Source organism: Varroa destructor, unplaced genomic scaffold (assembly GCF_002443255.2).
Source record: "Varroa destructor unplaced genomic scaffold, Vdes_3.0 BEIS01000002.1, whole genome shotgun sequence".
NCBI classification, from domain to species: domain Eukaryota; kingdom Metazoa; phylum Arthropoda; class Arachnida; order Mesostigmata; family Varroidae; genus Varroa; species Varroa destructor.
This window is the reverse complement of record NW_019211455.1, coordinates 14,959,099-14,985,381: the sequence shown is the minus strand read 5'-3', so window position 1 is coordinate 14,985,381 and position 26,283 is coordinate 14,959,099. Positions and strand designations below refer to the sequence as shown.

The following is a 26,283-nucleotide window of genomic DNA, read 5'->3' as shown; positions in this document are numbered from 1 at the left end:
TTCGCTTCTGTAAGGAATTTATGGACAGGAACCTGCGGTGATGCAGGGCTAATAAGTGGGCTAATAACTGCCCCACTCGAGTGAAAGCCGCTCGAATGCAAGTCACTAAACGTCAAACACCAAAGTTAAAGAGCTTTTCATGTTCGCACATCTAATTGTCGGCAATATCGAGACAAAGAACTGGAAAAATCGACACATATTTCAACTTTTATCTATTCTGTAAGCCTGCAATACATGGCTTGTTTTTTATGTAAAAACAAATGAATTGCGGAAGAAAAAGGGTAGACATGAGGCGAACCTACCGAAAACGAGCAAAGGCCATTAGCACGGCTTGCAATGTGCTAGCATTTAGTTAACGTCTAACTCCCTTCTAAACCTAGCACAATATTAGGATCGTTGTGAAATACTCTCCTCAACACTGTCTATAATGTACAATAACTTGATGATATTTTGGATGTTAGGTTATTCTTTTGGACTATGTAGAGACAAAATCTTTACATGACTATTTTTCGCTGTATTTCGAAAATCGAAGAGCGATTCCTCGCAGATCTAAGAAAAGCTAGGCTTTGCAATAAAAACTAGTCATAGAACCGCACTGCAGACGTATAAATTGTTTAGGTAGTTTCGACTTCAGAACTCATCTTGTACTTTTGTATATGCTTGATATAATACAATCTTAAGTAATCACGCCAGTTATTATTTGGAAGACAAAGAACCGACAAAAGCGCGGGAAGCCACTTCGTATGTAGCTAAGTATGAATCGATACAGTTAACTGTATCAAGGACATAGGCCGCACGAAATATCCTCACAGGGTGAGCACAAAGGAATCAATTTAATGATAGAGAAAACCTGTAAATAATTGTACCTTGTCCACAATAATTAACTGGAATATAAAAAAAATGCAACATTTGAAAAATTAGTTGAAGCCAATTTTCAAGGCTGCTAGTCTCATTAAGAACTAGTATGAGAAAGTTGCACAACGTTGATTCTATTTAAGGATCCTCCTATTTTTTGCCTTTTTGCCATAGGATAACCAAGGAAGTACCAGAAACGAAATTATTGAATATCCATTCTTTCATTCATTCAAAAATTCAATTGTGTTACCACTTAGACGAATGAGCTTCCATGCACATACACACGCGGAACGACTGTGTTCTAGAGAGATCACGTTTTTTGCAAAAAGGATGCTAAAGTTTTGAATACTTAATTTTTATACTTGAAAAGAAACGCCACATTACATTATTGTTAAGCATGGAACGTAAATTTGTTTAATTAAAAAAAAAGGGCATGCGACACATCGCAATTTTAAAAGCATTTCAATTAAATTTGGCTTAAATTAAATAAGACTAACAAAACGTTTTGAAAAAAGTTGGTAAAACATTTAAAAAAAATAGTAACTTCGTAGCTATAGGCTTAAAGACGTAAAAGCCTTTCCCCCTAAAGAATAATCGCAATTTTGTGTCAAGAAGACATACGTACGAAACCGCGCCTGAGTACTGAGTATCAGCCGTGAGCGTTATTGTCCATCTCCGTTGGCAAGAAGACACGCGCCTACTTTGAATACCCAAAACAGTGCTAATTACAATTATTAAAATAGGTTCATATGCTAAACAAGTTAATCATATTATGTACTGGCAGACGTATAAGTAAAGAAAATGGGGCGCATAAAAAGTCAAGTCAAATGAGTGCGAATTCACCTACCCAAAGTTACCAGTTTAGTCATTTAGTTAGCAGTAAGTTGCACAGCAAACGTATGCTTCTCAGGTCGTTCTTTTGGTTTTCTGCTTTTGGCGGAACAGATCGGAGATCGGAGAGCTGAGCTGAGAGCTGATCGGGGAGGAGAACCACCACGGCCTGCGGGAGAAATAGGATTAGAACGGGGACCTCTGTGGGACTACAAATGTGCGGGGTGAGCAGATTTCGTCGGGGGCGTCGGGGCATGAGGCGCAAGAATTCACGTTATTCCGTCTTCTTTCTATTTGTCACAGATCGGAGACCAACCACGAAGACCACCTAGATGATTGATTGTCGCTGGCGTACCAGTTCGTCCATTAAAAAATTCTCACGGATAAAAAATCAATATGCCCTCGTTCGTTAGCTGTAAATTATAAAAACAGGGCCAACAATAATAGAATCAGATCGAAATAACAATGTAGCAGTATCGCCTATACTGTATATAGATGCCGTGGGGTACGGCATCAGCTGGGAGCATATCAGGGAGCGTGGGACAGTGGGGTTAAATAGAACGCAGAGCGCAGCAGGGGAGCGGAGGCGATTATGAGCAATTGCGTGTCTGTGTATACTCCCTATAAACATTTTTATGTCTAACATAAATCAATACTAGTGCAAAACAAACAAGTGCGGCGCACCAGAGAAGTCAGTATGAACATACTGACTTTATAAAAAACGAGTAATTATATTCTATTATGTATGTATAGTTGTTCCCATTGACGACACCGGAATGCTTCTCGAAGATATGTCCAACCGTGTGTCTGTTCAGTAATGGAATTTTAGTTGAGTTTACAACGACAATCGGCATTATTGTTATAGCACAACAATTATATCGATCAATAGACGGACAGACCAATGGCGCAACTATTTAATTATTAAAGACAGCTGCGACAAACAGAATTGTGAATGGCTATGCACAATTTATAGAAGGTGACATATCCACTGGAGATTGTTACACAAGTAGCAATAGCATATACCATGACAATACATTCTAACTCTAGTGAGATACAACGAGCAACTAGAATACATGCTGTATTCTAACGTACGTACGTACATATAATGTAATTTATTGGAAGAACGTTACATTGCAAAAGGGACTAGGGGATAGGAGGCTTTGGAATTAAACCGTTCATTCCAGTCTAAATACAGTAGTAGGATTAACAATTCCAATAACAAAAGACGAAGTATTGCGTGATCGGGAATTAACAATAACGGAACTATGGCAATTGGGGAGAAACGTTTCATCTTTATTTAGCCTTGTCCATCTTCCTTTTCCGTTTTAATCATCCTCTCGTTTCGATATCATTGTATATAATGGTTGTAGTGTTTCCTTATTGGTACAATGTAATAATTATAATAATACTAATGAGATAATAATAATAGTAATTGTATTGTGGTTTCGTTCGTATATGATATAGCATCAATAATATATCGTTGTTGTTACAGGTGTTCTTGTTATTTTTCCTTTTTCTTCATTTGCGTTTTCTTTCTCAGCTCTATTTGTTTCAATGTGTAATCTGAATGCATTCACGGAGCATCACGTCACACCTCTTGCCTTCACTACCTTTACCTTGCGTCTGTTTATAGAATATTTACTTCATCTCCCTCGGTATGTGTTTATATACTTTAGTTAGATGTATTTGTCTTTGTCTCTCGGCTATTTTACTGTATCAATTATGGTCTCTCTTTGACGTTCATCGATACGGGGATTATTAATAAACAGGTCTCTTTCAAATCTGATAATGGTTCAGGGCATATAGGTGGTTATATAAGAAATTTTGCTCGAGGTGCTCATCAAACGCTTGTTTTCAACCAGACCAGTCATCAGATGAATAAACTACATCATTAACTATAATCTGTGTATCGGTCAAATCAGATGCTATCAGCTGAGTGTTGACGATTTGTCGACTCTGCTTCTACCATCGGGTGATTTATATGGTATGTGTATTTCTGGTATGGTACATGGGTTTCTCTCCAAAAAAAACTCGACACGTGTTATGTTACTCAGAAGTCGCAATAATTAAAAGATCGCCCCTCTACATTGCCTCCTCAGCTGAATTGACAAGAACAGACGCCAGCGATAACCTCATAAGTATATATCAACTTGATATAAAACAGTCCCTGCGTGTCTACATGGGGTAATCAACCTACAAGTAGCCAATTTTCGGTACATTTTTATACCCCAATATGGGAAATTGAGCAAGTACCTGCGTGCCATATTTTGTGTCTATGGTGTGCTGCTGTTTCTGTATCTTACATATGTAATAACAGGTGTACTTTAGAGAATATGTGAAAGAAGGGAATGTAAACTAATCTTTAAGGATCTTGAAATTTTTACGTTTCCTATTCATAGCAGTAATAACAAAATACTAAACAAAGAAAGAGCGCAGCTTTAGGAGGTGAAGGTAAGAGGAGTCTTTTACAACACACTGGGAAGGTAAGTTACCAGAAGGATACAGGGATTTTTCTTCTATCGCCACTGACAGCTTCACTAGCTTTGCGCCAGTTAAATTTTGCTAAATTAGATAAAGCTGGCCTCCAATGGCACCATCATCATGATCATTCACCATTTTATCACTGTCGACATAATATTCCCCAGAATATGTATATATGTATGGTCAATTCCCCCTTACACCTTTCTACTTTTTTCATAATTTTAATTGTTTTCACTGTGGTTTTCCCCCTTCTGTTCAATTCTGGCGACACACGAATGGTCGTTGTCACAAATGTACAGTTAGTAGTAATGGACAGTATATCATTGAAAGCCATTCTACAAGAATGCTAATATATAATAATAATAATAATAATAATTGCTTGGAAATTTGTATTTTTTTTGTTAAATTTGTATTGGTTATTTTCACTATTACTTTTCCACGTTTCGTTGGTTTCACTCCGGTCTTTTACAATAAGCGGCGTGTGTGTTGTTTTTATTTCACCGTTGTGGATGTTTCTTTTGTTGTTATATTATTATTATTGTACATACAAAGTAGGTTTTCTCTTATATGTTCTGCATATGTGTCTCTGTGTGTGTCTCTGTGTGTGAGAACATTTTTTAACGCGTCTATTCCGCAATGCTTGACTGAGTTAAATATTGTTTTCTTGTTTATTTGTTTGTTTTGATACTGGTATTTTGTTATTTTGTATATGTTCTTCGCTTTGACTTAGAAAGGGGAAAAGCTACGGAAGTTCCGTCGTGGTTTACGTGCGCTTCAATGCATGTTAATCAATCCGTTGCTCGTTTTTCCTTTTCAGTCACTGTTCAGGCGTTATTTTGCCTCTCTCGGTTTGTCTGTCTATACGTTAGCCAGTCGATTCCCCTGTCCCTCTCTCTCCCCCAATTCGTCCTTCTCTACGCATCGTGTACATCTTTCCGCGCATCTATCACCCACTCAAAATGACTTCAACCTACCCCAACGTATAATCGATTTTTTGTTAACATCTGGCGACCTGCAGTACTTTCACCGTTGCCCTGTATCCACATGTCTGCTCGCTCTTTTTGTTTCCGCCCGCCCTAAACGTTGCGATACACTAAGGGACAGACAATGGTGATAGCTACAGAAAAACACTAATTTTTTAAATTCTCACCGACCATGAGGATCACTGTGTCCCTCGACTCCAAAGTCACTCACTCGAGGCTTGAAGTGGCTATTGTCGTTTGTTTTTGCTTTCCTGTTGCTCCTTCTTCTACAGGACGAACGCTCAGCGGAACCATATACTAATACGAAGGAATATGCGTAACGAATATACTTTTATATACGCCTTTAAGACACTTGGCTCAATCTCCTGCTAGAGACATTTCTTCAGTAATATTGTTATTACTGTTGTTAATAAATGTTACTACTAATTATAGATCCTAGATCGAAATACCATTAAGCAACCTTGGATTATATAGCAGTGCGATCAGACACTATTTCGAAATGCATATATATATATATATATAGACAGGTAGAACTACATCTAGGTGTGAACGTATTCATATAAGGGAGTTGACCTTTGTGACACGTCTATTTCTAAATTCATGTTACGTCCTTGGGAATCAGGCGAGTCAGGTGGTTGTGGTTGGTGAAAATAGGGTCTCCGATTAGTCGGGATGCCGAACAGTTATCGGGTATCGGCCTTCGGTGGTGGTTCAAGGGCAACAGCTTCTCCGGCAAGGAAGCCCATTTCGACGGACTTCAGATTTTTTTCACGGAGTTATTTTTCGTACGGGATCATTTTCAGCTAGTCGGGCTGCAATAGTTGTTTGTCTAGGCAGGAGGTTTAGGTGGAGGGAGAAGAGTATCCGATGTCGAGTTTTAATCGTCACGGGATCGCTTCTCTCATTTGCTGATCTGGGGACTGGGGACGCTGAACAGGGGCTAAATCAACCATCATCACTTTGAAGCAAAGGGTATTTACCCTGGATGGTAAGCAACTGTGCTAGGCAATAAGATGTTTCTGAACCGACGTGTTTCTCGACGTTCGTGAAACACAAAAGTGGCCGTGGAGATTTACTGGAAACTGAGATTATTAGTTCGAAGCGTAGGCGCATGTCTAGCCTAGTTCAGGGCGCTCACAGAATCTACCGTATCTTCGATGGGGCATAAAGGCAGATTGGTGGTGGCTTTGGGGTGTGGGGAAACCCAGACAGTCGCGACATCAGAACGGGCGTTGGAGCATATTGGAGAACGTTGGAGTATGGTGGAGTACGGTGGAGCATGTTGGAGAGCAAAAGGTGAGGGCCCCATACGGACACTAAATTATAGATCGCCGGTTTTTGGTGTTCCTACGGTCTGTTGGGGATAGGACAGGCGAGTTCAGTTAGTCGTGAGCAGATAGATATTTTCGGGGAGGAAGGAAGCTGAATTGTTGGTGGTTGATGGGTGTTAGTAGTTTCTTCTGGGGGGAGGACCCGCACGAGGAGGCATTCGAGGGCCGCCCGGGTTGTTGCGGGGTGGCCCACGGCCTCCGTGGTTCTGCGAGTGTGGCGGACCTCCGCGGCGATCAAAGTCACCACCGCGCGGCATCGAGCTAGGATAGTCGCCATAATCACCGTAGTCGGGGAAGCGGGGCGCCGGAGCCCGCTCGGGCGGACCCCATGCCGGTGCCCAGTCGCGTGGGGGTGGCGGCACCATACCCCTCGCGCCGCCCATTCCCCCGGCACGTGCTTTCGGGTTTGACGAGAGGGCAAAATTCTCGTCGGACGGATCCATGCCGCCCCATTCGTACGCCGTGTACGGCTCGTAATTAGCCGGGTCGTAAGTGAAATGATCACCGATCTGCACGTCCTCGTTTTCTAGCGACTCACATACTGTACGGATGGCGTCCGTGACCACGTCCGTAGTGCCAGCTACTCGAACTACCTTGTCCGACGACAGTGGGCACGTTTTATCAAAAATCTTGATCGATGCCGTAGTCTTCTCACGGATATCTTTGATTCGTGCGCCGCCTTTGCCGATCAGAGCGACCGCCTCCTTCTGGTGTAGGAGGAGCTTTAGCTCGGCGCGCGTCTTCGAATCATTGTCATCGGATCCCGTTAGCTTCTGTAGTATCGATGTAAGCAGCTGGGGCAGGAGATTTCGGCTGACGCGGACCAGCATCAATCGCTCGGGTACACCTTCACAGTCAGGCACTACGAGCTTGCAATTGAACGAGCTGCGCAGCTCGACGATCTGTTTACCGGACTTGCCGATAATCGCACCGGCTCGCTGCGACGGAATCAGAAAACGCAGATCCCATACGCCGTCGGTCTTCGAGCGTTTCGCTACCCCGCCGCCGAGGTCGTCTCCGCCACCGGCACGCTTTCGCTGAACGCCGCCGCCGGGGCCATCATATCGCCCGCGAAACATGCCGCCCGTGTTGTTTCCTTATCACGTTAGCAGCAGCAACGACGCGTCAAGAAGACTAACGCCACTTGCTAGACAGATGCTTATCGGCTAAATTGGGGCGAACTGTTGTTGTTGAGGGAAAAGCGGATATAATACGGCACGCACACAGAAGTCGAAATTCGAGGATTTTCCGACACTCGCTAGGGATCGAGTCGGCTCGTGGCGGTAGCCGCAGCAGCGGCGTCAGCAAATTGTGACGATTAGTGGATTTTGCGCTGGGAGCTAGTTCGTTTGATCGCTCACTCACTCACTTAAAGGCCGTACTAGCCGCAACAGTGACGCGAATGACACGCTCTACCAGCACACCAGATGAATAGGCGGGGGGGGGGGGAGTGGGGGAAAAATAATTCACACTGCAGCTTCTTGCCTGCCGGTGGGACGCTCAACGGCCCCGATTCACGACCACCACAGCTTCAGATCACCACACTACAATCGAACACGGAGCAGGCAGGGTACAACGCCGATGAGTCGTATGCCTCGCGACAGCTTCGCATCAGCACGAACACCGGCGGCCGTCGCAATAGCACTTAAGCACAGGCACTCACTGCACGAGACACCCACGACAATGACGAGTAGCCTACGGAATGGACTCACACACTCAGGAAGATAGATCGACTCTCGTCGAACGGACGCCCCAACAATGAAGGTGGGCAAAGTAGTAGCAGCAAGGAGGAGGGTGCGTTAGGGAGGGCTGCCCTGCTGGACAACGCTACGCTATATACGATTCTTCTGCTGCCTGCCGCTGCTGGCGGTGCAACAGCAGCACAGGAACGCACACGGCGCGAAGAAACGCGGACAACGTCGTGTAATAAACAACGTAGATGGATGCGCTCACTCTAGACGTTAGTGAGGGTGGTACCGGCACGTCTACGATCAACTTCTACTCGATCGTCGTAGCGCTAGTTACTTTCGATCGGGTCGCGGAATCGCTCGCATCGCACACAACGCCGGACTCAAACAATCGATCGGCGCCCCTACGGATTTGGCCGCTAGATTTAGCGGGCTCCCCGTAGCTTCAAAACGAAGATCATTTTAAAGGTTGCATACGTCTGGTAGAACAGTCAGATCAATATAATAGCCTTGTACCGGAACCGGACAGGACACAAAGCGGCATCGTTTGTGACGGTTGAATGAGCAATTTGCAATGTGAAATTTTCCCGAAAAATTCAACGCGCGTCAGCCAGCTGCCCGCTAAGAGCGCGGGGCGTCCACGTTTTCATTGTGGGCATTTAGTCATCAAATAAGATTCGAACGTGTTAGTGAAATAACATGGCTATAAACAAGCAACAAAAGCGAGTCAGAAACGCAACACTGTGAGCAGGTCTTACTGCTAACCAGTTCAGGGAGCTAGCAGTTAGTTAATGTTTGGACTATCGATTGGATTTGTGTTTGTTGTCATCTGTCTGTTGTACCATTGTAAAACTAGGAACGGCTTCTAAACTGGCGACTGTTATAACCTGATTAGTTTAATACGACAAAGCAGAATAGGGAAAATCCAGATTTCAAAATGGATTTAGGTCTCTCTGAACCGACACTCAATGTGATCAAGGCCATTATTATCATGGATCAGGATGGTCACCGAATATTGGCTCGCTACTATGAGCCTACAGGTCCACTCAGCAACGAGAAATCTTTTGAAAAGATGCTCTTCAATAAAATGGGCGCCGCCGAAGTCTGCATGCTCGAGGGACTCACTTGTGTCCACAAGTTAGTAATAGACTCATACAAGATTCATTGAACAACGCTGCGTATTTAATAAACACAATATATTTCCAATTAATATTTTGTCGAGTACTAAACATATTTCGAAAAGAATATGAAATTGAATACTGTACGCAACATAGCTAGTTTAGTTGAATGTACTTTCTAATTCGTTCTATGAATGCTATGATGTTTTCTATGAATGTTATGAGATTTAATAATTTTATAAAAGATTTTTTGTGACTGAAATCGATCATATTTGATTAAAGTGTCAGAGGAAGTTGCTTGCACCAGTATATATTACATGTGCCTTAATATAAATATTTACGCGCAGGTATTGTATCATGTCTTCATATTTTACTTGTGATGCAGGATACAAACAACACATATTATGATTTTTTATATTTACCCACCAGTATTTCTCCACCACCCTTCGCGCGTTCGAATTTTATGCTTTCTTAGTAAACTGATATTCTGCAGCAGAGTATGTTGTAACAATTTATCTTCGTACCTCATGCTTTTATCTTAGTAAATCTATCATTCTTCATAGTTTGCAATTTACTCTCGTTTAGATAGATATTTGTAGCCAAATTTTATCATTTTTTTTTTTACCGAAGTGCCCCTTTCCAGTGTTGAAATAATTGTAAATTGCTGAATAAAGTGTTTATAGCGATGGCGGTTTTCCCTTGTTGTCACATTGCTGTTTAGATCAAACGTGGACCTGCACTTGTACGTAATCGGATCAGGAAACCAAAATCCACTGTTTTTCTCTGCAACACTCAACTGTTTATACGAAACACTTTCTTTACTATTCCGGAAGAGTGTTGAGAAGCGGGCGCTCATCGATCAGCTCGATGCAGTTCTTCTTGTACTCGACGAGATCTGCGATAATGGGGTAAACAGATTTTGAAGGTCTTTTGTTCCTCTAATTGGCACGTTTACATAAAAAAGTCGTTTTTCCTAAACGTTCCTGTCGCATCTCTTTGCTACAGAGTTACTAAAATACTTTTTTTCAATACAGTAATAGCAATGAATAGCAATCAGAGGAAATATCAATAAGTAGTCCATGGAAAGGTATTTTTAATTGTATTTTTTAACGATACGATGTAAAGAATCAGATTAGATTTAAAATTAATGCATTAGGCACAGAATTTTTTGAGGCAGCGAGAACTTCGTATTCTGTTCACAATGTGCGTGCAGGTTTTCTAACCCCGAAAGAAAGGTTCCAGACAGAATGGATCTGCTTGTTTGCCATGCTTCAATTTCCGCTAATGAAACAAATGATCAAGTATTATATGGTAAAATAGACTAACCATCATAGGACAATAAAATGAAAGTAAGTGGACACTGGCCAACTGGAAGTTGAATTTCGTTTGATTATTCAGCTGAGTTGGGATTCCTACTTCCCTTATTTTATGTAATAATTTCATTATTCGTAACAGCTGTTGTGCGTGGTGGGTAATATAGACTAGTGAAATTGATGCCAATTTTGTTTTGCTTTCTCTGTCTTGTAGGTCATTCTGGAAACAGACGCCAACGCTGTGTTTAGTCGTTTGGCGGTGAAGGGCAGCGACGAGGAGCAGAACGTTTCGCAGTTGTTCCAAAGTGCTAAAGAGCAACTGAAGTGGTCATTGCTTAAATAGGTGGCTTTAGACGCAAATTAGTTCTCATTACTTTTCCTCCATACCTTCCACACGTGTCCTCTCGACCCCAAATGCCTTGTAATTGGATGTTAACTATAGACCGTGTGTGTAATGTTGACGAACGGGGAACACATTTCACGATATATCAGTACGACATTGCCATAAATCGTATAGTGTGTGAATAAATGTATTTCATATATATTTTCAAACGCAAATGCGTGTTTCATATGTGCTATTCATGCTTTTTCAATGGCTATAGTGAAAATCTATTGTTCCCTTTCGTAATACCGTAGCATGTGTGTAATTTTTGGCAGACATTTTCTTGCAGTGAAGTGGCTTACTTATGGCAGTGTAAAAAATATTTCGACGTGTAATGTTTTGTCACCTGATACTACAATGGAAAAAACAACAACACATCCGTGTTGTTGCTAATAAAAAATTGTGATGTGCAGATGTTTGAGTAAATATCTTTACATCGTTTCGAATACCCTTTTGTCTGCACACACGTTTTGCAGCTACCATTATTCCCTCGCAAGGGCTATTCTTTTTTAAGTTTTTTGATTTGACGCCGCCATTCTGAAACTTTTAGCAGTTTTCACTTGGTCTTTTACTGTAACTTTCGTTATAAAAGGATAAGCTAGTCAGAAACGTCTTATTACTTTTTCGATTTTATTCATTTCTAGGACACGCACACCTTACATGGGGTTTGCCTTAATTTTCATTATATTAGATAGCATTACGTAGTATTAGAAAGCTCCGCAAATTGTTATACAATTGATTATTCTATTTCGTTATTTCGTCTTTATTAATATTTTCGTTAATCTTACGTTAAACAGATAGTTTTTCGATGAAGCGTGGGCGACATTCCAGCTTAGGCCAGCCTCGGCCATGACACCGTAAAGGGGCCCCTACCATTGAGGAATCAATGGTGAGTGATAGTCAGCCCATCTGACCGCTACAAATGCGAACGTCGCATCCAGTTTTAGGTTTCTTCGGTAACAGCGCCTAACGAATCCAGTTAGAGAACGCTCTCGATCCCAAAATAAAAGTGAACAACGAGTCCAGATTTCTGGGTAACTCCGAGACTGTACTTAACGCTATCGGTCAGGATTTACCGTCAGTGCAATGCCTTCGAGGTTCTTTTATTTTTCGCGACGAACACCGAGATCGTGCTGCCATCTGCAGGGGCGGGCAGTAATCTAAAAGAACGAAATTAAATGATAACATCCTACTACAGCATTGTTCCATATATTATTCTACATATTATTCTACAAACTGATTCTAGTCAGCCGCTCAACCCTATAGGACAACACTCGATAACTGAAAACATTAGTTTTCAGTGGTTATTTCCAGTTTAATTGTTGTTTAGGTACGTGTTCAGATGCATTTCGAGAGAGAGGTTAAAGTCTGCAAAAGACTGAGTTTTAAAAACTCTTCTGTTAAATTCTGACTGCTGGTGAATTTTCAGGCAAAACTTGTGGGTTCTTCTTCAGTTTTTCAAATACATAATTCATGTACTTACATAAAAATAAAACTAAAAATAGCTTTACAGAATAATTTAGACTATGGTTAGTATTTCAGAAATTTTTTCAGTCATATGAACTCCGTTTTACTAAATTGTATTCGTAGAGATTGGTTAAGGAACGTAAACTGAAAAACAGTGCTTCGTAGAATAAAAATATCTGTGCAGAAACTACCAGTTCGCAAATTGTCAAATTCAGATTTGCGAATCGGCGTGTTGCCGATGGAAGGCATCTGATCGTGTCCCGTGAGGTCATGTGATTCGTGAAATTCCCTACGGATTAGAGAGTATCGCTTGCCCGAAACTCGATTAGAAATCGGTCGACCCCATGTTGTGCGGACGTTCTGGGCCTCCAGTCGTCCATGTGGGCTCCTCCACACGTCGAAAGATAGCTGAGTTCGCGCTCTGAGTAGCGGTGCTTCCCCAGCTGCCATAACCACACGTTGACGATGAACAAAAAGCTCGGAACCGTCCGGTCGCACAAGGAAGCCGTATCCACGATGCGGATCATACCTTTAGGGAGATCGAGATCGATTCAGACGCAATTTAGTTGTAAAGCTGAGTTTAATGTGTAGATATGGCTCTTTGATTTTCCGTTATTGTGACGCTTGTTGTTCATGAGATAAGTTTATGACGATGGTGCGTTGTTTTCAGTGTGCCAGTTCGTCTGAACTTTAGCACTTTCTATTTTGCCATTGCACTAGTTTTGCAAAATGTCATGTACGACTACCAACTGAAATATCCAAAACTTTACATGAACGTAACTTCGTTAGGGAAAACTCCGCAGAAGAGTGCATTGTTGCGTGCCAGTTACCCCACAACATCTAGTGATGCGATCTTTGCTTAGACAAGGAAACGTCTGAGAAGCCAAAGGTCAGTTTAAGGCTTTACGTGTGCGACATTTATCGTTTTGGTTATGGGTTTATAAACAGGTATTTGTGAGGCATATCATATGATTTTTTGCTTGACTGTGATGCATGTAGTTAGTACGCAATCCGCGAAGTAGCCACAATGAACTGGTTATAAATACGAACCCTAAAAATGGATTTTCAAAGATAAGCTCAAAAATGTAATCGTAGTTTCATTAAAATTCGTGAATCATATCGGTAGCACAGTTCTCGCCAGGATACCTCTTACACTATTTTACATGAAATCATGACACGACAAACCGGATTTATTAGAGTGAGCTTTTATTGTCGAATGTTGAGTATTGAAATGCTAAATTTAGCTTTATACGCAAATGCTGCCAGAATGATTTCACCTAAAGACTCGGCCTGCGCGCGCCGTCTGTACTAGTTGTTTAATGTAAATAAAATTGATAGTATAAAATATGTAAATAAAATTGATAGTATAAATAAAATAAGTCGAAGTACCGAAGAAATAGGCAGACGTAACTAATATTTAACGTAGTGCCTTCTGTAAAACCTTGAATTGTATTATGGCTGTGCTTAGTGAGTAACTTAGAGAAAAAAGTTTTGCTTCTGAAAAGAGATGAACGCGACAGTGTTAGGCTAATGCACTTTCAATCTTTGAAGAGGCCATTGAACTCTAGTTATGAACCCATTTCGAAAAGGATTGTTTAGGAATTTCCGCTTATGTGGAAGAACATGCTCTTTTCTAGAATCATTTGGCATGATCCTTTGAGTACGAGCTATCTTGATTAGCACAGCATATAAAAGGCACATAGGCATCAATAATCCTAGCCTTTTACAATGAGCTATAGATTCATTTCTACACCCTAATTACCACCCAGTTTGAATTTGCATCGTTTCAACTTACCATTTGACAACGCCATTTTCCTGAGCAACTAACAGCCGTGTGCTTTGATCATCCTGATGATCTGGTTCGCTGGGTGAATCAGTTTCGTCCGATTTTGCATTGGAACACCAATGGCCTTTGTTCTTATCACTGGAAAAATCGAATGCCAACCCTCCGATGCGTCCGATGATGCCTTGACAATACGGCATGCTTGAGCTTATCAACGTGCTATAGTTAAGCCTAAATGTGTGTATCTGGTCTTGTTTTTCAAAGCTTAAAATAGTATAGGTCTACTGATGGGAGGCCACTGACGATAACCACTACGACAATAATTACTATGATCGTGGTTTCGGATCGTACTTCGTCGTTGTCCGTAATCGAAGTACCTCAGAGATAACACATATTTGGCTGCTAATACAGTATTGACAGTGGCGTCGTTTTCCGATTGGACAGATGATTGACTATTAGTGGTAGTTCAGATTTGTGTGTGCCGCGGGGGACGGAGTGCAGATTTGTGCACTTTAGGGATTAAACAATGATTTCCTAGATATACTGGCGCATGTGTTCTTCTTCTATTGAAAACGTTACATGGTCAGTGGTCCTACAACTTCTCTTTGATGAACGCTTACTACGAAGCATTTTGTATCTGTCGCAGACTGTGAAACCGCAAAGGCTGCGTCTGATGTTAAATTCAAGCGCATCGGTAGGCCGAGGTGTCTTCGGTGATTACGCTGCTTCTTAACAGTTTTAATTTGATGTGAAGTTCTTTGTTAAACAATTGTAGGGCAAATGGTGAAACACGTGTTGTGAAAAATACGGAAGTTCCTGATAGGTATGATGAACTCAAACGCCATAAACTGTATGACGGTACCAGAACTGTTGTCCTTCTTTATTGTTATCCACTGTTTTCACTTCCGATATAAACAGTGACAGTTGGCCTAATTTCAAATAAATAGTTTGAGGATCCAAAAACATCTTGTTCTCTGTGTTAACATGGTAAACGCCTGACGCCTGTCAGTAAGCTACAGGTTCACTGGGCTGTTCATTTGAGCAATAAAAACTGAATGTAGCTGTCGGATAATGATACAAAACGGTACATTAGATTAGAATTACAGAATGTAAAGTAGGATTGTGCCTGTCGCGTGCAAGGCTTGAACCGGCAGTCTCACCCTTTATTTCACAATAAATGTAATTGTACGATAACACCTTGCACGGTCAGCATCCAATAGATAATAATAATCCAGACTCTGCTTATAAGTTTTATTTTTTTTGCCTTAGTACTATATCAACGTATCAGGCCGTGATTCCTTGTTCAAGGGCGTATTTTCAAGCCAAACACCTGTGGCTAGGTTATGCCTAACGTTAAATGGTAGATATTTAAATAAGCCTTGTTGTTTACAAGCGATGTGATCCAGTGACTTCACACTGATCTGCCGAACGATTGGTTCTCTTTTTTATTTAGATACCATACAGCTTCGTATACAGGAAACGTATTGGCCCTCTCAGTAGATAAATGTACTCACGTTATCTACATATTTCTGGGACTTGATGAATCGACGAATACGGTGATGTATCTAGATCCATCGCGGGATATCGACCGCGGTAAGGGCGTACAAGCATTAACACTTACTAAGACCATAATAAGCTGGTTGATCGGTTTTTCTTTACACTTTAGGAAGCCTATGGTACCTAATTAGGGTTACCTGGATATATACCTTAGCCATGTCGTATAAAACTGACCTAATGGGGGCCTTTTTTGACAGAAGTATTTAGTTTGCTTGTTTCCTAAAAAGAACGGATGATTTTATTATAGGTCTATTGCACTAAAGGCAAACCAGATATTTATCGTTTGCTTATAGTGCACCTTCAATCTATTCATTTACGGTTCAACTTCACCCTACCATCAGCATTATAAGCCTGCACCAGTAAACAGACAGGTATACAGCCATCTACGTCACCGTTATCACTGAGGAATTTCCGGAGGGAAAGGCCAAATTTGTTGCCCGTAAAGAAGTCAGGTGCGATTTGAAAGTCTCATTTGCAATTAGTTGGAACAAAGGATCTGAACGATATTCAAAAATGGCTTCTTCGCCTATCGGACGTAGGATATTTGCCACATCTGTTGCCGCTGTAATTCAAAAATTTGGCTGCGTTGGGGTCGATCTTGACTGGGAGTATCCGGACGATGTCGGCAACAAATGAAAGGTTAAATAACACTGTAGAAGTATAGTATGTTGTCATGGTCGTGTCAAATCAACTTATCAATTTTGAAATAAGAATCGCTAAATCATAAAATGGGCCTGAAAAATAGTGTGCAACTACGTTCCAAGGTCGTCTGATTGATAGTCATGATTATAGATTTGTTCATTCATATTTTAATAATTCTTTGACGAAACACCAAAGTAATGATCATCAGCTCAGCAATCGTTTTTTAGAATGCAAACGTTGCGTTACACTATATGTGAAGGTTTGGTTTTAATTTCCATTGCAAGCACTATCGTCGCCTTATACCTGTAGAAACGGAACTATGCCTCGCCTATGGCGACTATATGCCCCCGGCGTGTTTTTGTGTTGATCAAAGTTCCGTGAATTGTACGTGGGATATATGACACATATTTGTAACCGGCATGACGTCAACTCAGTTTTCACATTTTCGGTAGTTGAGTTATAATTCGGTACTACGCTATATGTAAAATGCCAGTTTGGCTAACAGAGACTATAAAATCCAGGCTTGGCTTCCGTGAAAAAACCTCCTCAATTGCGTTAATACTTTTTTGTCCTTCGGATTCTGATATCTGTTCACCTCCCCGCTGGCCTTTACACTCCAACTCCCTTCGTGAAACCTTTTATTTAAGGCCAACTAAGCCAATGTATTTACTAATCTTCGGTGAATTGCGGCAGCGCTGTGGCTTTCGAGGACCAAAAGCTTGATCACTGAGCGTTGACTCTTGAAATTAGAGGATGTTTTTTTCTTGTGAATTTATTTCTCTTGTAGTAGGTTCAGCCAGTTTTCACTTAGAAGTTTCTTGATGAAGACCAAAGTATTTACTACCCAAATTGCGTTTCTTACATATATATATATATATATATATATATATATATATATATATATGTATATAAGCTGCTCACTAACTGTATATCTAAGTGGGCTGTCTATATTATAGATTTGAATTATATTCCCGTGATGATCTTGGCGGGCCCTGGAACCAACGGTTGACAGTCATGTCTTGCTTCACAAAAGGAAAACTGATCCGCCATTTCGGTCTCGTTAAATGTGGCATGTATGCACAGCGCAAACCCGTTTGAGATATCGTTTGAAGATTACGTTCTATGTTTTATCTCTTACTTTATTAACACCCATTAAGTATCATCCGTATAATTTAGTTCCTTTGATTCAGCAGCGAAGCGCTGAATCGCAGCGGTTGTAAACTTACACAAGTGAAGTCTAGTGCGAACTGATGCACATGGAACAGACCATTTGTAAGACCAGCAGGACAACTATATGAAACATACGGCTCATCACACAAATCAAATGTGTTCGTAGGCACTGCATTCGCGAAATAATATATCACTATAAGTTATATATCAACTTTCTCTAGTTATCTGTGGCTCCGTCAACAGAAGGCCGGTACTCTAGCCGCGTGGGAAGCCCGAGGAGCGCCTCGCTCGAAGCATATCTTATGTTTTGCTTTTTATGGAAGGTCATTTACTCTTGTTGATACCAATAAAATATACATCGGAGGTGCAGCATAAGAACCTGCAGAAAGAGGTCTTATCTCCCAGACTGAAGGCACGCTTTTCTATGTCGAGGTAGGTCTGCGCTAATTCGTGAGAAAACGCACACTTCAGTACGCCTATGAAGCTCTGTATCATGGGCCGTAGTATACATCTTAACCACATGGAAACTAAGCGGCAATAAGCATAAAACTAAATCCAGGCTTCTTTTGGCTTGCGTGTCCTTTCCACGTGTCATCATACGACGAGTCTTAATGATAACACAAAGTTGAAACAGAGCTAGAATAGTTGAAAAGCAGATTCTTCGTTTTAGAACTAAGTAAAACACAAACCTTTAGTAAATCATGTATTTTAAAATACAGACTGGATATCACAAAGTTGTTCTCATTCTGTTAACTGCAATTATTGCTTAGAAGATTACAAACCTGTGGGAGTCTTTAGGGGGCACAGGACCTTGCAGATATTGATCGATGAATAAACCTGGACCGAATTTACGGCAGAAGGCATGTTAGCAATATGACTGTCTTTTTTTGCCTATACTTTTCCAGATATGCGCGTTTCTACAGACAAATAAGCATTGAACTAGTGCATGAAGGAAAAGTTCCGTATGCTTACGGAGAAAATCAATTGGTCTGTTATGATAACGAGGAAGGTATTAAACATAAGGTAGCATTAACGCCACAAGGGGCATAGAACTACTAGATTCTGTTGAGTACTTGAATGTAAGTTTAGTTTTGAGCAATAGATTTGGTCAACAGTACACGTGAAAAGCACATGGTTGATATTTTTCTTATTTAATGCTCGATATTTACCATTATTTCTTCAAAAGGGTGGAATTAATCAAGTCAGTTGTTTATGGTAAGGCCATGATCTAGGCAGTTAACAGTGATGATGCTATTGCACTTTGCAATACCGAAGTAAAATATCCGGTCCTTACGGCCATCAGTGCTCAGCTCAATAGAAACAAAAGTCGAGAAGGGGTAGTCAAACTAGTGAAGCGTCCACAGCAGTTTCGGGCACCACACTGTATGTAATAACCATTATCGCTGCAAGTGGTTATATAATTGCCGTATGCAAATTGAAAGCATTTCATTACAGCTGGGAAAAAACGTACGTATATTCAGGCACTGATTAAAATGCGTACAATATATCGAACATTCAAATATCAGGACTATCAGAGTTGCTATCGACATATGCACGCTTTTATAAATAAAGCGCTTAGAGGTGACTATAGTCAACTAAATATGTACTATGCAATTTAATATTTTTTTCTTAATCACATTACTGTTTGCGTCTACTATCCTATTAATATAAATCAACATTCTTTTTTAAGTGATTTGCAGATTGCCAACAGTCTTTCTATATGTATGTAAATGTAAGGCTAGAGCCAGCTTTATGATGTTAGAAAATTTATTATTTTCATCATATTACCTTCCCATTCATCTATATTAAATAATTTCATACTTGTATAACTGCATATTGCAAAGACGGGCGCACCATGCCCCGACACCTAGCTGCACTGCTTAACAATGGCTTCACCATCTCCGAAATGGAGTTTGTTTCGAGCTCTATTGCTGCACTTCCAACAACAAACGCAGCGCCTTGGCTCCCGCCTTGTAAAAGACACACTCTTCCATACATCACATACTGCCAGAAATTCTTCGTGCGCAACGATAGCGGACTCATACGCTTGACCGAACTCAATTGTCCTGATGGCCTAGTGTACAATGAAGATCAAATAGGTTGCCACTGGAACTTTAATACGCATCCGGCCCCTGCGGGTTGCCCAGATTTTCTATAAAGATTGATTGCTGAGAAGAAAGAAGATGCAAATGAAGCGATGACTCTGTGTCCTAGTTTTACGTGGACCCATTGAGGAAAGCTTCGGCATGCTCAAGTTGAATGTAGTTGAAAACGGTTTAGTAAATAAGTTTACTCGTTGCTCACTAACTTTTCTGTCTTAGAATGTAGTCAAATTACGAAAAATATGCCTGTTACATTATTTTTGTTATTATTTAGACGCTTACTATCAGTGTTATCATTTTCTGTATTATTTCCACTGTCATCACACAACGATATTGTAAGTGTTGTAATTAAGCCCTATCTAAAAAGTAATTTTTGGTGAGTCAAATTGTTATTGTTCTATCTGTTTACGTAAAAAATTTCGCTGATGCTTGAAATCAACTGTTTTCTCCGTCTTCTTCAAAGTATCGGTAGGGCATCGGTATGAACCATTGCTTAAGCTAAAGTCTACGCTCTTTCTTTTCACGTTGTTCGCCTCTTACGTATTTATACCTTGTGAAGGTAATAGCAACAACTCTTTGATACTGCCGAGCTTCACTTTCTATAGTAACGTCGATGTGGTATTCTCTACAAACTTCTGGCACTGACTTGGAAACTTCTTAGGTAATTAGAGACCAAAAACCGAATCGTAACGCATATACAAAAGGACAACTGTGGCTAACACGGTGTGGTGGAGATCAGGTGAAGATCGGTTGAGCAGATTGAATTGATGCACCCTGTTTACCCGAACTTACTCTCTTCGGTTTAGTTGGTCTTCGGCTATAGCCTATAACAGGCCTGCTATTCGTATGTATGTGACGTGTCGGACAAATCATCTGATCGTATCGGAATCGTAGGTATTCAGCTTGTTATTGTTATGATTCAATTATGGCGCGGACTTTTCTTTTCTACTCTAAATACAGTGACTTTCCTGTATCAGCCGCTGCGTGATTTATCATGCCAAGTGGCGAAATATTTTTACTTAAGAACGCTTTCCTGCTATTGCTATTACGTGTAATTAGGACTCGCTCTGATTATGACTCTTGGCGATGAGGCGACGGCGAAGAACTGATTTATTCTATTGTAGGATATATTTGCTCGAAAACCGATTCACACGTTTGCCATTCCGTCACACCGAGCATACATCATTAGTTTTATCCGGTAATGTTACTGAATAATAGAAAACACTGGATATGTCTATTATTGTCGTCGACGGCTTCGTATATACGTGATTTGGCCAGACGTAGTAGCATGGCTTTCCGTAAGAGCTCTCAGCTACGGAACAACACACATCCGCATGGCCACACGTGAGCTACGTTTAAATAATATATGCAAAAGAAACACGTTACGATGCTTTCAGTATATTCTGATTAACAAAACATTGCTATGTACCCTTATGTAGAAGTAGACCGGTTTAAGAAATAGTTTCGTAAGAGATACAGCCACCGCGACGTGGCTACGATCAGACGATAGGTAAGTCAAAGGTGAACGTGCCTGCGTCTTTGCTTTGCACAATCAGACTCCTTGTTAGTCGATGATGCTCTCTCTGTAGGAGCTGCCCGCATGCATGGAGCAAAACCTGTAAAAGAGTGTGTTCATCATTGGTGTGACATATTTTTATTATAAAAGACACTACTTTTCAACTTTTTTCATTTTAATACCAATGCCATATAGTACAAGTGTGCTCGATGGCAGGACCCGAATCGGCAAGTATAGGATTATTGTCAAGAACTAATCCTTGATATACCTATTGCTTTACCGCAACGTTGAAAGATGCCCGCCATCAGACGTATTTTACGAACTTTTTGAACTAAAACGACTAAATATACCACCATTATCGACAGATAAATTCAATTGCAAATCAAATAGTCACCTCACAAGCTCCCCGGTCGCCCTGACCGACAACCCATTCCGCCAGAAGGCCATTATTTCGCTTGCCGAAAACGCTTCCATTAAAAGGAGATTTTCGGTAGTTGACATCATCACCGCACGATACGGCTTTTACCAGGACGACAGCCAACAGGATGAAAGCGAATAGAGACCTGGAAGCGGCCATTTTTCTCCGAGCAATCCCTAAAATTCGACAGATATTTATTTGATATATCTTAACGAACTAAAGGCAATTAAAATAGCTCACTCTATGCTACGCTAGGAGACAAACTCAATATCAGAATACGTTCCAAAAATTGACGAGTTAGATAATTGTCGGACATTTACGGTTTGTACAAACTTCTCGTTCGATCCAGATTTATCCTTTTCGGTTTGCTGAACTGTTACTATACTGGTTTGAACTCTTATGAGAGATTATTTTCGCATCTCGCATACTGTATGAATATGCCTGACGCATTTAAAAGCCAAGTCATATAATAAAAAAATTTATATATATACATGTATATAAGCCGAGCAGTACATAACGAATATCAGGTAGTGCAGTACGTACCAGGGGGGTGCAGCTCAAATTATGTGTCTCATCTTCAATAAGGCAAGGTTCGAGGTTTACTATATCGAGTAAATAAGATAACGTTCATCAAGGACATCTTGTTCACTTGCGATCGACCTCATGATGATTATAACCTATGACCGTACACTTCGGTTAATATATTTCTAATAGAATCGAAACGCTTGCCTAGTATCTCTTTCCTAGCGGCTGAGTTAAAGGCATTTCAACGGCTTACAACGAAAATAGTGGTCTTGCTTAACGCAACAAACTGCTTTCCAGTGGAGCTGATGAGAATTCCTATTAACATACAGCTGCGTTACATTTGTCATGAAGTAGAGACATTCAGATGGTTTTATGCTTCTATAAATATAGGCAATCTATAAAAAAAGTCCATTGCACTATTTTTTTCGTTCCATACACTCTCGGCGAAAAGGCATTTGTATGCGAGAGGCTATCAATGATTGCGTAAATGTAACCACAGCCTTGTTGCATGTTGCCGTCAGCCTCCAGTACCAAATAACGCGTAATCTCATTTTGCTTCGCGCGTTAATTAGCAAACATAAAAGGAATCGTCTGTTTTGTCTATTCGAATTCTACTCTACCCACTCGACGGCGGTAGCAACAAACAAACCGTGCTACATAGTAAATCTATGTCTGATGCAGAAATTGCCAGATTGTACAAGTTAGTGAGGCACTGGGGTCCGTACAATTTCATCAGTTCTCTTTTAGCGTACTATGTTCACGTTTCACTTTGCTTGATCTGTATGTAAGGTTTAAATTTGAGAAAATAGCTCCTCTAATATCCACTTACCCTGTAGTGGTCGCACCTGTGATATTCTCTGAAAGATCAATTTCTTTCTTTCTTCAACTGAAGGTTGTCCACGATGGCAGAGGCGTGAGATCGCACAAGTAATATTCCATGCCTCTAATTCGACCTTCTATATGGCAAGCTTACTACCATACATCTGCACGGGCTAGTTAACTTTCCTTTCCTCTTACGCGTCCCGTGGGGGATGGAGTCCTCTCCTGACTGGAACAAAAGAATCTTCATTATCTATTAACTCGTTACATGCAATGTTGCCTACAAGGCTTTCCATGAATTGGCCTCGTTGTAAGCTCTAGAAAAGTTTCCTTTTGGACAGAAAATGCACAACCCATTTACGCTTCCAGAGTTATTGCTTTCCATATGCCAACTGTTCTTATAATTGATTAGTAGTTCTCTAAATAGGTACTATGCCGTGTAATCGTCGAGTTTATCCTTGAGTTGACATATGCTTCTCTCTTACCACCAAAGATGACTCTGTCTGGTAAAACTTCTGTTCTACTACGTTTCATTGTATACACTCAGCACTCGTTCTCAAGCTTCCCTTCCTAATCAAACTTCGACCTATAGTGACCAGCTTTCATTTATCACCCCTTCGCAATGTCTCCCTCTCTACACTTAAACTGTAGCCCCTCTTATCTTTGGAATGCCTGTCTAAAGACCTTATCTGACGACAATCTGGTCCCGTCCAGACATCGCCAGTTAGAATTTCCTGCGTAGGCCACTGCTTTAAAAGATATGTTGGACCATCGCGGAAATCATCACTGGTCAATCGCAAGCGTAGTAATAAATTTCATAAGGCTGGCTGTCTCGATTAATGAAGTTAGAAAAAATCTAGGTAGAAGCTTGCTAATTGTTAAAAACCTGCATGTGACAACACTCTAGTGCTTTTGCGCGTTTTTAGGCCTATATTCTATTTACTGCAGACATTATTCAAGGACACAAGCTGAGAATGTTAATAAAAATTGTACCCCGTCTTCAATTTCGATCTATGTACTTTGGGTTATGAATTAACGTTTTTTTTTTTATCTTAAACACATGTTTGACATCTTATACCGAATATAGCGCTTTTGAAAAAATAGTATATGAATTTAGTTTAAAAGGGCCAGAGTTGGCCAACAAGAACAGAATTGTAGATCAAAGATGAAGCTTATAAGTTTAGTTGTGCGTCACACTTAATTAAGCACAGTTGATAAAAAACGAAAAAAATAATTATACAAATTGCAAAAATACATCTAATGACCCTGTATACACCCGCAACTTATTAAGTTTAGTCGATATCGAACCTTCATGTTAGTAAAGCTATCACAAACAGACAACACATTTATCTGTCAATATAGGTACAAGTCGACGGCTAAACAATACAAAGACGGTGACTGTACCTTAATACCTATCATTCAAAAAAGTAAAGAAGGATGAGTTTATCTTTGTATTTTGAAAGGCAGTACTGTATATTGACCGATAAATGCATCTATGTCTCGGAGCTCGATTTCAATTAATATTAATTGGATCAGATACGTGAAATCGTTGAAATATATTTATATGAATTGAAAAAATTTACGATTTTTCTATTTTTTCATCAACTTATAGTCTACTGGCGTTTTCTATAGGCTTGAGGTATTTTCAAATAGATATCGTCTGAAAATAGATTTGATTTTTATCTCATGTCAAAAGAACTTCGAACGGTGACCGGTAAGAGTTTCGTTTCGACCCACTGTTAAACTCTGGTTTCGAATCGGCCCTCGACATGAGGCTGCTTTAATTCATTCTGATTAAGGCATTCAACACCATCCTCTCTTTTGATGTCCATCACGATACACTTACCTACGAAGACATATGATGTCTGTCGGAAAAGACGATACTGTTGGCTACCCTGAGCTCACACAGACGAGTTCTAGATGAGTTATTGTCGGTTTCCTTCCATTTGCTTAGCCAGGGATTGCTCCTTGTAATCGCATTGACAATGCCTCATGGCCATGGCTTCGATCGCCTGCAAGGACGTCGTCTTGCCATCAACGGGCGTCCACTTTTCACCGCAAGATGTAACTATAGACTTTATTTTGCATGTAGCTGAAGTGGCATCTTAAAAAAGTAACGAAATCGTGAATTTAATCCTTAACACTGTGACCTTTTCGAACTGCCTGATATAGACTCAAAAAATTGCGTAACCGAAGGTTCAAATTTTGAGCTTTTCGCTGAAAGTAAAAGTACTTTTATAATGTTTATCCGCGCACTGGCCATTTGTATAACACATGTAAGAGTTCTTTCACAACAAATGAACACCGCAAAAGTATCACCGGGGTAAATTGCTTTCTTTTCGATTAATCAACGTTTACCCCACCATCGAACTCTGACGACGTCCTTGACTATTAGCTCTCATCAGGTAATTGTCTTTCGTAAATAGAAATCTTAAGCAATGACTTACACAATCGCATGTTGAAGGTAATTACACGTGGTATCCCGAGCTAGCAGAATGGTCGAGTATGAAGAGACTCTAGTTGCAGCTGGTAGCAGCATGTCGGTCTATTCTGTGAGTGGGCGCAGCACCGGCAGCGGGGAAAATGTACTCAGAATAGTGGTATGTTGGACGGAGAAAAAATGGCAGCCTCTTACGTTGTCAAACAATATTAATGACTAACCGTGTGCTTTTTGTTTCTGCTTTTTGTGTATATCTAACAATAATGTGTTGTTATGAAAATGAGTGTAACGTCGACAAGGCACACTCCAACTTAAACCGTTTTCCTTTCTTGTTCTCGTATCTAACACTTCTTCAGAATCTTCTTGAATCTATGATTCACCAAAAATTGGGTTCTACTGGGTTACGTTTCGACCCACATAGACCACGGCTAGGAATTAGCTAACCTAAATTAATACATATACAAACTTTTTATCGAGTAAAGAGTATCGTAAACTCCATATTTTTCCTGCTGGAAATAAAAGCATTGATTCCCGTAGCGAAGCAACTGTGCACGCAATAATTGAACATTGGCAAGATACTGTTTAGCTATACTGTACGTCATATAGATCGTTATAATTGTGCTGTAATGATTATTCGTAGAATCTGTATTGGCCATTCCCTGTGAACAGAACAATTAATTCATCAATGGATTGAAGACTGTGTTGACATGCTCTATTCATCGTTAGTAGACACGATTGGCGGATGCTGAGGATCTAGAGTCAAAACAAAGCAGAAGATAATAAGGAACATGCTAGAAGGTACGGTAAGATAAACACGTCGGTCTGTTTCTTTACATGATCGAATAGTTTAGAAATATCAAAG

The 26,283-nt window shown here is 40.5% G+C and overlaps 4 protein-coding genes across 9 annotated transcripts; 1 reads left to right on the top strand and 3 right to left on the bottom strand.

The window, feature by feature from the left end:
• Positions 1 to 2,958: 2,958 nt before the first annotated feature.
• Positions 2,959 to 8,547, bottom strand: LOC111244454 (heterogeneous nuclear ribonucleoprotein K-like). The gene has a single exon (XM_022791628.2). It carries the CDS (start codon positions 7,558 to 7,560, stop codon positions 6,598 to 6,600), a length of 963 nt encoding a protein of 320 aa, XP_022647363.1. The 5' UTR covers positions 7,561 to 8,547; the 3' UTR covers positions 2,959 to 6,597.
• A 59-nt stretch (positions 8,548 to 8,606) lies between these two features.
• Positions 8,607 to 11,152, top strand: zetaCOP (COPI coat complex subunit zeta). The gene is made up of 3 exons (XM_022791632.2): positions 8,607 to 9,306; positions 10,009 to 10,195; positions 10,815 to 11,152. Exons 1-3 carry the CDS (start codon positions 9,107 to 9,109, stop codon positions 10,941 to 10,943), a joined length of 516 nt encoding a protein of 171 aa, XP_022647367.1. The 5' UTR covers positions 8,607 to 9,106; the 3' UTR covers positions 10,944 to 11,152.
• Positions 11,153 to 12,002: 850 nt separating this feature from the next.
• LOC111244455 (uncharacterized) lies at positions 12,003 to 15,120 on the bottom strand. 3 transcript variants are annotated; one of them, XM_022791631.2, is made up of 3 exons: positions 14,245 to 15,120; positions 12,764 to 12,978; positions 12,003 to 12,142 (listed from the first exon to the last, which is right to left on the bottom strand). In XM_022791631.2, exons 1-3 carry the CDS (start codon positions 14,430 to 14,432, stop codon positions 12,048 to 12,050), a joined length of 498 nt encoding a protein of 165 aa, XP_022647366.1. In that variant the 5' UTR covers positions 14,433 to 15,120; the 3' UTR covers positions 12,003 to 12,047. The 3 variants fall into 3 exon arrangements, 2 of the variants coding, with proteins under 2 accessions (XP_022647366.1, XP_022647365.1); XM_022791630.2 differs by having other exon boundaries at positions 12,743 to 12,978; positions 14,245 to 15,117; XR_015321937.1 differs by lacking the exon at positions 14,245 to 15,120 and having other exon boundaries at positions 12,004 to 12,142; positions 12,641 to 12,780.
• Positions 15,121 to 19,366: 4,246 nt separating this feature from the next.
• Positions 19,367 to 25,237, bottom strand: LOC147757422 (SIFamide-related peptide-like). Of its 4 annotated transcripts, XM_086981061.1 has the most exons (5): positions 24,828 to 25,237; positions 22,992 to 23,210; positions 22,181 to 22,314; positions 21,614 to 21,813; positions 19,367 to 21,319 (listed from the first exon to the last, which is right to left on the bottom strand). In XM_086981061.1, the coding sequence occupies exons 4-5, from the start codon at positions 21,794 to 21,796 to the stop codon at positions 21,203 to 21,205; spliced, it is 300 nt and encodes a 99-aa protein (XP_086837187.1). In that variant the 5' UTR covers positions 21,797 to 21,813; positions 22,181 to 22,314; positions 22,992 to 23,210; positions 24,828 to 25,237; the 3' UTR covers positions 19,367 to 21,202. The 4 variants fall into 4 exon arrangements, with proteins under 4 accessions (XP_086837187.1, XP_086837184.1, XP_086837185.1 ...); XM_086981058.1 differs by lacking the exon at positions 22,181 to 22,314 and having other exon boundaries at positions 19,369 to 21,319; positions 24,828 to 25,233; XM_086981059.1 differs by lacking the exons at positions 22,181 to 22,314; positions 24,828 to 25,237 and adding an exon at positions 23,467 to 23,561 and having other exon boundaries at positions 19,369 to 21,319.
• Positions 25,238 to 26,283: the final 1,046 nt, after the last annotated feature.